General features: G+C 47.6%; 1 protein-coding gene across 5 annotated transcripts in view; it reads right to left on the minus strand.

Moving 5' to 3' along the window:
- LPIN2 (lipin 2) overlaps window positions 1–12,476 on the minus strand; it is a 76,186-nt gene that overhangs the window by 8,633 nt on the left and 55,077 nt on the right. For all 5 annotated transcript variants that reach the window (XM_027526070.1, XM_027526071.1, XM_027526068.1 and 2 more), the window contains 8 exons: window positions 10,598–10,705; window positions 9,831–9,954; window positions 8,774–9,101; window positions 6,349–6,448; window positions 3,496–3,683; window positions 1,931–2,024; window positions 1,491–1,560; window positions 509–598 (listed from right to left, as the gene is read on the minus strand). In XM_027526070.1, coding sequence (XP_027381871.1) covers window positions 509–598; window positions 1,491–1,560; window positions 1,931–2,024; window positions 3,496–3,683; window positions 6,349–6,448; window positions 8,774–9,101; window positions 9,831–9,954; window positions 10,598–10,705 — 1,102 coding nt within the window. The remainder of the gene's footprint in view (window positions 1–508; window positions 599–1,490; window positions 1,561–1,930; window positions 2,025–3,495; window positions 3,684–6,348; window positions 6,449–8,773; window positions 9,102–9,830; window positions 9,955–10,597; window positions 10,706–12,476) is intronic.

A 12,476-nucleotide genomic window follows, 5' to 3' on the forward strand; every position in this document is an offset into this window, starting at 1 on the left:
GCAAAAGTGCTGTCTGAATCCACAAATTAAAAACGCTTAAGAAACAGAGCCTCTAGTTTGAGCCAAAAGGACAGAAATCTGAGAGAGAAGTCATACGCTGTGTGTGTGTGAAAAGCTGCCACCACCAAGCCAGGGGCGAGGAGTGACAGGCACCAGCTCAGTCACACAACATAAGACACACGGGCCACACCCATGAGGCCTGGGCAGGGGCCGAGGGCACGGGTCCCCTCCTCCTGGGGGCAGGGGCAAGCTCTGGGGGTGCGCTTGAGGTCACGGCGCGGCCCCACCCCTCACCAGCCCCGTGCCTGGGCCTCCCGCGGGTACACAGGAGCCCACACAGTGGCACCGCCGGGCGGCGGCGAAGGTGACAGGTGACACGTGCGCAGCACGGTATCTGACCTGCACGAGTAACTGTTCACACACGGTGCCGACTATCGTGAAAGAGCACCATGGAGCCCAAATGGGACTTCCCTGGGCTTGGCACTCAGCCCACCTCCAGCTCGGTTACCTGCTTGGTTATGCTCTCCCTCTTACGCCAGAACCACCAGCGGCCAGATTTCTTTGGCATCTTATCTTTTACCCAGGACTCAACTGTGGCCTGAAAACAACGAGCACAAGTTAGTCCAGCATCTCAGGCACAGGGCACTCGACCCCTCTCTACCCTCAGCCAGAGGGTGGTGACGACGCCTCGATCCGCCGGCGCCCTCTCTCGGGGCCGTTCCATGCTGTCAGGCCGGGTGGTCTGGCCCCTCTTAGGGGCAGGTGGGCTGCTCTCCCTTCTCTGCCCTCACGAGTTATGAGGACCAACTGATGATGTCACCTTGGTGGACAGATTCCAAGCTTCAGTTTCTACGTAACAGGCTCATTAGCCACAAGCTGAAGGACCCACACTGATGCCACACTTCCTGGGGCCCTCTTCCTACTGCATCTTTCCATATTAACGGGAGGAAATGTTTTTATCTTATATTTAAATAACAATTAGTGAAATCTCTCAATCTTGACACACGATCAGAAACTGGTATAAGTATCTAGTAAAAATGACAGCTACGGCAGCCCAGCCAATTTCCTAGATTTCTGGGCATGAGATGATTTGACTGATGGTATTAACTTTTTATGCTAAGTCGATTCAGTCGTGTCCGACTCTGTGCGACCCCAGAGATGGCAGCCCACAAGGCTCCCCCGTCCCTGGGATTCTCCAGGCAAGAACACTGGAGTGGGTTGCCGTTTCCTTCTCCAATGCAGGAAAGAGAAAAGTGAAAGTGAAGTCGCTCAGTCGTGCCCGACTCTTAGCGACCCCATGGACTGCAGCCTACCAGGCTCCTCCGTCCATGGGATTTTCCAGGCAGGAGTACTGGAGTGGGGTGCCACTGCCTTCTCCAATTAACTTTATAATATTAAGTAAAACTGAACAACACCCAGTTTACAGACATGCACACACGGATTCTCAAAGCGCTGTGTGCTGCAGACATTTCTGGGGAGCAACAACTCACCTTGGGCAGGCTCTTCTGGAAGACCTGAAGGCTGAGGACCATGGGGGCCGCCAGCGCCCAGCTGTAGTAACTGTGAGAGCAAAGCCAGGCACGACCGTCAGAGAGGAGAGGGTGGGAGAGGAAGCAGAATGCCATAACAAAGTCCCTGTTCTTTCCAATGAAGACGTGAGCAGCTCAGCTTCTTGCCACATAAGCAATCTTTGCTTCAAGCCAAACTTCTCCAAGCAGAGAAGTAGCACGTGTAAAATAGAGCAGCATTTCAAGCCTCACTGAAAATAAAGCTGAAGCTTCACTCCAAAGTCGCTGCCCATTTAGCTCATTTATATGAAATGGCATAGTGAGAAAGAATATAATAGTTAAAAACTATATAGCACTTAGGGAAAGAAAAATCTGCAAGAATACTTAACGATTATAAACAATGAAAGAGCAAGAGTCCTTACCGGTTATATATCCGTATCACAAGGTTGGGATTGTCTATGAGTCCAGGGTTTTCTGCAAATTCATGGTACGTAATGATGTGCTCCATGAATTTCTCTGTAAGGTAAGATAATTATCATCTGGTTAGAGATTACACGAATAAACATCCATCTGAGCTTATTACAATACTCTCTTCATACTCAAGTGCCTACAGGATCAAAAAAGTACTTCAAAACAAACAAAAAAAAAAAACAGGAGAAAGGGATAAGCTAGGGACTTTGAGGCAAACAGATGACAGATGTGACAGGGAGGTATGAAGGCCCGGGTTCACACACACTCAACTCCATAACCAGTGAAAACTGCTGAGTTTCATTCTCACAAGCAGGCGTGAAACCCTTGACTGGCGGGCAACTTTTAACAGCATAACCGGGGAACGTTCCTGGGGTCTTACAGCCGTGAGTGCACACGTGCTGCTACGTGAGAAACCACCCAAGCATCCCACAGTGCTTGCAGGGAGAGGCCCCGCACAGCAGAGTCTGGCTGGGGGTCTCAAGAAGAAACAAATCCGAGTTCCTGCAGAACAGGTGAGGGTCAAGCGTGACTTTCTGTCCCGTTCCCAGAGGCGATCCTCTCATTCAGGGCAAACTCCAACAACAGAGCAAACTCTCACTGGGGTTGTTCCTCCTGGTCATGTGTGTCCTGTTTACTTGCCATTTAGTCTTTTAAGTATAAATTTTACAGTTTTGCATAAACTGTATGTTCCCTCCTCCACCTCTATTTTTAAAGGGAGGGCTTAAGAGGATTATAACGTGACCTAATTTCATCCCTAGAAGGGACCACTGACCATAACACACTCAATTTCCTGCAAAAAGTAAACAGAATTAAGAGATGGAAAAGTGATCACCCCATGACCCCAAGAAGAGGATTTAGGGAGTTCCAGCCAAGAGGCCCAGGGCAACCCAGCCTGCCACACACACAAGACAAAAGATGACGTCAGTCAGAAAATCTTTCCTTAGAGGAAAATCCATCAAGGGCCACCAGCCAAACAGAAAACATGAAGAGTTCAGTTTACAAAAGACCAGAAAGGCCAAAGAACTGGCTGGAACAGTCGGACACACAGGTGCTCAAGTCCTGCAGGGTTGCTGGAACCAGCCCTGCTAAGCAACCCCCTTTCTCGTGAGTGACTTGACTCTCCTGGGCCAACTCTCAGACAGAGTAACCCCTTCTACTTTTGCCAGAAAGACCATTTCACTCAGCAGACAGCTTTGGCAACGTGAGGCCCTCCTCTCGTGTCTCAGGCTCAGGGCTGCCAGGTCCCAGCCCGACAATTATTCCAGCAACTTCACAGAAGAGAAGGCGGCTGGGGCTGAGCTGACCCCAGGCGTCCAATACATGGGGCCGCCCGAGGACCCATCCCCAGGCCCACAGCCCTCCCACCCACCGACACGCGGGGTCACCCCAACACGAGGCACCTACATGAGGGGCGAAGAGTCTGATGTCCAAGAGAGACCCCGCCACCTCCATGAGACCCCAGGGCTGCGTTCCCTGCACAGCTCACCACCCAGTGCGGACGAGGCTGCCCACCCACCTTTGGAGATCTCTCCGTTCTCGCTGAGGCCGCCACACAGCGACAGGGTGACGTCGGGCAGGTCCATGGCGGAGTCCGAGAGGCACTCGGTGCCGCTGTCGGCCGCCGCGCTGCCCACTGACTGGGGGGACTGGGAGCCGGACAGCGTGTCGGACTCGGGCCACTGCCGGGAGCCGGGCTCCGACTCACTGTGGGGAGAAAGGCAGTGGCCATCACACCCCTGCCCTGAGCCCGACGGCCAAGCTCAGGGCTCCCTGCCCCAGACGCGGCTTCGCTTAGGCAGTGTTCAGACCCCTATCCTGGACGACACTGCGACAACCCAACAGCACTGCTGCGGAATTAACTGAACACAGTGAACACACACACACCACTCACAGCCACGCGAGCCATCAGTGATGGCCTTTCTGACTTAAATGAAAGGGATGAGAGTTACTAGCATTAATTTACATGACAAAAATGACAAGGTAAGAAAACCCTGATGTCTGGAAACCTTCTGACCTTAACTTCCTACAAAAAGCTGTGGTACTATACTCCTCTCGTACAAAATTGCTGTAGTCCAAGGTTGCGTTATTGTTAAAAACAAGGCGTTTCTAAAGTCATTTGTTACTTCATGAAAACAAAGAAATTAACCAAGTAAAAATTCTCGGGAGGTTGGACACACCTCAAGAAAGAAATGCACCAAGAAACCAGAAATAAACTGTTCCTACACTGGTGAGCCCCAGAACCAGTCAAGGTTACTCAATGTTTTCAGTTTTCTAAACAAGGCGTGGAAGCCAGGTTTTAGAAGCTGATCCTAAAGGAAACTTTTCATAATGGAGCATAAATTTGAGAGGAAAAGGACATGGAAATGACACCTTACATCTCTTGGTCATGAATGTTTCCTACCCTACACCTTTTGAACGGATAATGTCACTGAAATACTTCTAAAATTATTAAATTCTTTTATTCTTTTAAAAACCAGTACATAAATGCATATCATCTCATGAAGTTACATGATCTTTAGGAAAAAAATCTGAAATTTGAGCAGAAGGCGGCAGCAGAGTACAGCCCAGTCACAAATAGAAAGCAGTTTCAAACACCATCACGTTCTGCGCTTGAGCCTCTGACGAGAAGACGCTGGTGTCTGGGACTGAGCGATGCACAACCACAGCACAGTTTTGAGATTAATCGGATCGAAAGAATGTGCTGCTAACTGGAGACGCTGGAAAAGCCAAGGCCACCTAAGCAGCAAACGCGGCTGCTGTGCTGGGGCCCCAGCAAGGCTGACCTCGGGGTGAGATAAGCACCACGCCCTCACCCTCCTGGGCACACGGGTGGCCCCTGCAGTCAGGTGTAGCCATGTGACCAGACGACTGTGCCGTCCCTATGGACAGAAGGCGTGTGCCGCCTCCTTCCCAAGCCGGGCCCCTGAAAACTGCGCCCCCAGCAGCCCTCCCCTTTCCCTGTTGAGGCCCCACGGGGACAGCGGAGCCTCAGGATGGGAGGGGCTGGTGCTCCAGAGTCCCCGTGTGCAAGGACCCCCAACACCATCACATGAGCAAGAAATGAATTGCTGCGGTCAAGCCACTGAGGTTGTCAGTTACAGCAGCTGGTGTGACCCTAACCGACGCCCCCACTGAATACACGGAGGACGCCGACCGACTCAACAACGGGCTGCTAGAACCACGAGACTGTGTGCTTCAGGGTCAAGTTCAGCTCCAGCTACAAACACCAGCTCTTCAGCCAGGGTGCCAGTGACCATGATGAGAAAACGAATGCCTGTGAGCATTCCTAAGCCTCCCTGTCTCACTTCCAGAAACAATCACTCACGACGTAAGCGGCTGTGGCCCCAGACGGTCAGGCTACCACAGCACAGGGTCGCCCCAGAGCAGCAGTCACGCTCCCCGTGTTTTAAAAAAGGAAACTAAGAAATGTCTTACATCTGTCCCAACGTAAACAAATGATTAAGGACTGGGAAATCAGAAACAAAGAGGTAATGTCAAGATAGCTTACGTTTTAACTTTCTGAATGAAAATAAAAACCAAAACAAAAGGACCAGTTTCAGTTCTCTCCCCTTAAAAACCCAACTACTACTCCTAACAAATGGGAGAAAGTCAGGAGGGCATTTTAAGGATCCTGCAAAAGTATCTGTAAAAATTAAGTATCCTCACATCAATCCTGTCTTTCTATTTTAAATAAAACCTTCAGACATGCTTTTCAATAATTTGTTTAAAAGTACTTAATTATGTGTGACTATGGCTCGGTGTATTCAAGCCATGAGAACTTGGGGGAAAGTAAACACTGTTCTTTGTGATCATAGAATATTATTTAATAAAATGGAATTTCCCCAAGAATGGAAATGGCCTTGGGAAAACCGCCCAAGTCTATCACTGCTAAGATTTTGGTGTTATTCCAAGCAGGGAGTCACAGAGGAGGAAGGGATGGCTTGGAAAGGAGGAAGGGAAGTTTGGAAAGGCCCTGGAACGGGCCCCACCAGATCCAGGCCGGCGAGTAAGTGCAGCCTCACTGAAGAGTGGAGGCCCGCTTTGTGAAGTGTCTCTGAATAAAGATTCATCACCTCTAAACACATAATAAAGGAAACAATGCTAATGAACAGGAAGAGCTAATCTGATGTCACGTCCACGTTACGCCCTTCCTACTTGAGCTTGACAGCGGCATCTTCTCACTGTACTGAACATTTCTTCATAAACAGGTAAAACACAACACATGCACAATTTCTGGATTTTCCAAAATCTGAAGCAAGAATTCAACGTAGCTGAAGGATACCAGCCCCTTGATCCTTTCTCTAATGCTTTGCTCTGGAAACATCTAGAACATTTCAGAGTTGCCCACTCTGCAGTATAAACCCACTACCTTTTGGGGAAATACAGAGCTGCAACCTCAGGTTCCAGTGCCTTCAGGTCATCCAGGTAAATATCATCAGGCCCCTGGTGTTGGCTTCTCTTGTGGACACCTGGTTTTATTAAAAAAAAAAAAAAAAAAAAACACATCAGAGATGAGAACCTGGTTACTCTTCATTTACAACTGCAAAAAAACAAAGGTTTGCAAACGATAAAACCAACCATGACTGGACCTGCGGTGTACTTTTAAAGGCGTCATCTAACCTTTCCCCACTGCTGTTTCTCACCCAGCCAGGTGAAAGAGGTCAGCACTCCTGTTGCTGCTGCTGCTAAAAGAGGTTAGCACTCCTGCTGCTGCTAAGTGGCTTCAGTTGTGTCTGACCCTGTGCGACCCTATAAATGGCAGCCTACCAGGCTCCCCCGTCCCTGGGATTCTCCAGGCAAGAACACTGGAGTGGGTTGCCATTTCCTTCTCCAATGCATGAAAGTGAAAGTGAAATCGCTCAGTCATGTCTGACCCTCAGCGACCCCATTGACTGTAGCCTTCCCGGCTCTCCGTCCATGGGATTTTTCAGGCAAGAGTACTGGAGCAAGACAGCACTCCTGACAGCTATCCAATAAACACGGATAGCTATCCAATAAACACAGGCTGAGTCTCGCGTTCTTTCACCTTCTCTCATGTGAATCCTGGGCCCTAAGTCATTTATACTTGACAGTTTGGTTTCTTTTTATACATGAACGTGCAAGAGTGCTCAGTTGCTTAGCAGTGTCCGACTCTTGCGACCCCATGAACTACAGCATACCAGGCTTACCTGTCCTTCACTATCTCCCCCAGAGCTTGCTCAAACTCACATCTATTGAATCAGTGATGCTATCTAACCATTCATTCTCTGGTGCCCGCTTCTTCTTCTGCCCTCAATCATTCCCAGCACATCAGGGTCTTTTCCAATGAGTTAGCTCTTCATAATAGGTGGTCAAAGTATTCGAGCTACAGCTTCAGCATCGATCCTTCCAATAAATATTCAATTTTCTTTAGGATTGATTGGTTTGATCTCCTTGCAGTCCAAGGGACTCTCAAGAGTCTTCTCCAGCACCACAGTTCAAAAGCATCAATTTTTTGACACCGAGCTTTCTTTATCGTACAACTCCCACATCCCTATACGATACTGGAAAAACCATAGCCTTGACAAGATGGACCTTTGTCAGCAAAGTAATCTCTCTGCTTTTTAATACGCTGTCTAGGTTTGTCATAGCTTTTCTTCCAAGGAACAAGCATCTTTTAATTTTGTGGCTGCGGTCACCATCCACAGTGATTCTGGAGCCTAAGAAAATAAAATGCTATTGCTTCCACTTTTTCCTCATCTATTTGCCATGAAGTGATGGGACCGGATGCCATGATCTTAGTTTTTGAATGTTGAGTTTTAAGCCATTTTTTTCACTCTCCTCTTTCACCCTCATCAAGAGGCTCTTTAGTTCCTCTTTGCTTTTTGCCATTAGCGCGGTATCATCTGCATACCTGAGATTGTTGATATTTCTCCCAGCAATCTTGATTCCAGCTTGTGCTTCATCCAGACTGGCATCTTACATGATGTACTCTGCACAGAAGTTAAATAAGCAGGGTGACCATAGACAGCCTTGGTGTACTCGTTTCCCAACTTTGAACCAGTCAGTTGTTTCGTGTAAGGTTCTAACTATTGCTTCTTGATCCGCACGCAGGTTCTCAGGAGGCAGGTAAGGTGGTCTGGTATTCCCATCCCTTTAAGAATTTTCCAGTTTGTTGTGATCCCCACAGTCAAAGGCTTTAGCATAGTCAATGACACAGAAGTAGATTTTTTCTGGAATTCCCTTGCTTTTCTTTATGATCCAATGGATGTTGGCAATTTGATCTCTGGGTCCTCTGCCTTTTCTAAAATCCAGCTTGTACATCTGGAAGTTCTCGGTTCACATACTGCTGAAGCCTGTCTTCCCTGGTGGCTCAGATGGTAAAGAATCTGCCTGCAATGCAGGAGGCCCGGGTTCAAACACTGGGTCAGGAGGATGCCGTGGAAAAGGGAATGGCAACCCACTCCAACATTCTTGCCTGGAGAATCCCAAGGACAGAGTAGCCTGGTGGGCCATGGTCTATGGGGCCGCAAAGAGTTGGAAACGACTGAACAACACTTAAAGGGATTAATTTTACTCATTAATTGACTTGAATACTTTCATAATTTTTTCAGAGAATGCTTCTCAGCAGCCATGGCCGGGAGAGAGAGGAGGTCAGAGTTGGCTCTGGGGGTGCCCACAGTGTGATGGGGAAGCCACACTAAGCACCCCCCTATCCCCACCCTGGTGTGGCAGGTCCCGGTCCGGAGCAGGGGGCCCAGTCCATCACCTGAAACCCTGGAATAATTCACTACCTAGATTCGGAGCTGCCGAGGTCAAACCAAAGCCCTGATTACCTCTCTTCTTGGAGGGCGAGTCGACCTTAGCGGCTGGTCGAGCTTCCGAGGGCGCCTCCACGAAGGGGGGTGAAGGAAGCAGGTGGGGGGCATCCAACCCTGCGGGGGGCTCCTGAGGGCCTGCTGCCAAGGCTGCCCCACCATGCTGCTTCCCCGGGGCTCGCGGCTTGGGCTTCACGATGGTGCAGACCGTCTCCCCCATTGAAGCGTCCTTCTCGACCTCACTCAGGAGGCTGTCCTCGCTGGGGATCACCCGGAAGTGGGTGTTTTCTGACGGCGTGATCATCGCTGTCCTGGGGTGATGCTCGGACCGCTCCCGTTTGCTGACCTGAAACAGGCATTGTTTCAACGTTAACTACTGTCGAAGGTGTCTGTTAACTCTGTTTCCTAATCTGGATGCTGGTGCAAGTGTTAATTTTATTTATAACTAGCACACATTCACTAAACACGTAATTTTGTTTGTGTAAAACAGCTCATAATTAAATAGTGGGAAAAACTATTCACTGCATTTTGTTCACTGTTATGATACTTACAAACGCATTATATTTATAATTGTTCTACTATAAAGATCTAAGAACTGGAGAAGACGGGACACGTGAACACTTCAGGTGACAGAGGAAGAACACTTGATCACCCCAGGGAGTTGAGGCCTGCCTTCACTACCTCAAGGCCCTGTCACAGCAACGTAAAAAGCAGAATGTGTATTTTCAAAACACTACATTTTTTGTCCTCTCAAGAAAAGCACCGTCCCAATTTTTTCTTCTTTCACTAAGAGCTGACAAAAAAGCTTTCATAATCGATTAAGTTGCCTACTTAAACTTTCAGTGGAAGTTTTACTTTCCTTTAGGTACTTTAAAGTTTTTCCTGATTAAAATGTTAAATTAACGGTCAACATTATTGACTACACTGATGGATTCCTTCTGCTGTGAACACAGCATGAATGTTATAGATGGTGTTAACGTGGCTTCGCTCATGTGGCCACACGAGGGCGCCACCCCCTTTCACTCCCATCACTGGTGCAAAACCCACCGTCCGCCTGCCCCAGGGAGCCCTCTACCTTGGTGGACTCCGGGAACCCGCCCCACGTCCACTCCATGTGGGACTCGGATCTGAGCAGGCTCCCGGCGGGCTTCACTTCCAGCTCTGAGTCGCTCTTAGGACAGGCCACCGGCGGGTAGGGGCTGCAAACACAGGACAAAGAAACGTGATGATGTAAAAGCTGGGAATTTCGGTCTTGCTGAGCTGAACAGAGGAAAAGAAATACAGAGAAATAGAAGTCTGACCATGTCAATTTCACCTGCAGATACAAAATGGCTACTTTTCCCACGTGAGTTCTTTAATAATAATAAAAACAATGCCAACTAGCATTTACTGTGGACTTGCTGGGTCCTCAATAATATAATTATCCTGCTTGATTCTCACCAGAAATCAACGAGAAAGGTAATTTTATAGGAGAGGAAATGCATGGAAAGATGGGTAAAGTTAACATAATACAGAAAGAAACCAGACTTGAGCACAGAGTGTGACTGCACGTTTCTTCACGGTGTTACCCAGTTACACAGCGAGCAGTTCACACCATCAAGAACTGAAGAGGGTCAGATTCTATGCTGATTATACAGATCCATACTGGCCAACCCTGAGAATAAGTCAGATCAAGTGTAGGAAGAAGGTAATTGCTGAGGGGGAAGGTCCACATCCGTGTGGAAAGCACACCTCCAGTCCGCTTCTATATGAAAGACTTGGAAGCATCAACATGTGGAGTAAGAGAAAAGCTACTCAGCTTATCCTTCCTGTAAGAAATGAAACCAACTCCAGAACACCTACTTGTCTAAAGGGGACCAGTCTCCATCAGACAAGGGGTAGTGGTCTCCGGAATGGAAGAGCAGGGGCTCCTTATGTTCTTCTTCCTTTAAGGAAGCATTTGAAGATTTTCTGTGAAAGAAAAAAAAAATCACAGAGACAGAACAATGTCACTTTCAACAGTTTTATAATATCCCCCAATTACGACACTGTCTAAATGATACAAAAGAAGAAAGTCAAATGAACAATTAATAACTAAGTCTCTTAAAAAGGGAAATCTACGGACTGAGGAGCCTAGCAGTCTACAGTCCGTGAGACTGAAAGAGGCAGACATGACTGAGCCTCGGACACCACCTTCCAGGAAGGAGAAAGGGGTTCACTGGTGCCACCTACTGGACACCACTGCAATCACCATTCAACCACGGGATAAATGGGAGGGACAAAAGATGTGATTAAAAACTCCTTTTTACATCGGGTAGGGGTACTTCCGTCTAGTCAAGGCTATGGTTTTTCCTGTGGTCATGTATGGATGTGAGAATTGGACTGTGAAGAAAGCTGAGCGCCGAAGAATTGATGCTTCTGAACTGTGGTGTTGGAGACGACTCTTGAGAGTCCCTTGGACTGCAAGGGGATCCAACCAGTCCATCCTAAAGGAGATCAGTCCTGGGTGTTCTTTGGAAGGACTGATCCTGAAGCTGAAACTCCAATACTTTGGCCACCTCATGCAGAGTTGACTCATTGGAAAAGACCCTGATGCTGGGAGGGATTGGGGGCAGGAGAAGGGGACGACAGAGGAAGAGATGGCTGGACGGCATCACCAACTCGATGGACATGACTTGGAGTGAACTCCGGGAGTTGGTGATGGACAGGGAGGCCTGGCGTGCTGTGATTCACGGGGTCACAAAGGGTCGGACACGACTGAACTGAACTGAACTGAGGAGTACTTGACTCAGAGGCTACAAGAAGCAAACTAAGGCTTTATTGTACATTGCATCCAAGCCTTGCAAATCTGAAGCAGTAAAATCCTACCTTCAGTTCAGTTCAGTCGCTCAGTCATGTCCAACCTTAGGTACTACTTAATCAAGGACCTAGAGGAGTTTAGTAACTTGCCCAAAGTAAAAAAGCTGGTAAGTAGTTGTATTCAAAGCAAGCAAGTCTGTGTTCTTTTCACTACACTCTCCTGCATGTTACAGAAAATGGAAGAAAGCAGAAAGCTGAAGACAAAAGCTATGGCTTAAAAATTCCAAAATACAGGAAAAAAACTCTTAAAAACCCGGAACTTATTTTCAGTCTGAGAACTTTCTCTAAGTTAGAATCTGCAGGATGTAGGGATGTGAGGAAGATGACACAAAAGTATGATAGATGCTTTTAAAATTCATTCTCAGACTTGGAACTGTAGAAGACTGAACTACTGCTAATAAGGTTTGAATTAATTTACCCTTTGGTTTTCCTGATTTGCAAAGTTAACAGAACTAACTTGCCATATAACCTTGAAAACAGCACTCAGAAGCACTGAGGGTCCTAGTTTTTCATCTTTAGTTAGAAATTTATCCCTTGTTCTGTGTACCTGACAAGAGTCAATGTGAGACTCGTGTGGTGTGTCACGTTGAGAGCACTGCAAAGTATACAGAAAAACTCTGAAAAGTTCAAACACTAAATACGATACAAATTCAAGAGCTCCTTACAGAAACCTTAATATTCTACCAGGACAGACATGAGACTATCTATCACTTAATTAGCTAGACAAAAAATACAGATAGAAATCATTGTATTAATTTGTATTATCTCTTCTCTCCTTTACATCTTAATTCAATATGCTCTGCTTTACCACCAACTGTTACGTAACTATTTTTCCTTTTGGCTGCATTTCCTAATTCAGGTTTTCCTAACCCTCATCTCTTCC

The sequence above is a fragment of the Bos indicus x Bos taurus genome, chromosome 24 (genome assembly GCF_003369695.1).
Source record: "Bos indicus x Bos taurus breed Angus x Brahman F1 hybrid chromosome 24, Bos_hybrid_MaternalHap_v2.0, whole genome shotgun sequence".
Lineage (NCBI taxonomy): Eukaryota > Metazoa > Chordata > Mammalia > Artiodactyla > Bovidae > Bos > Bos indicus x Bos taurus.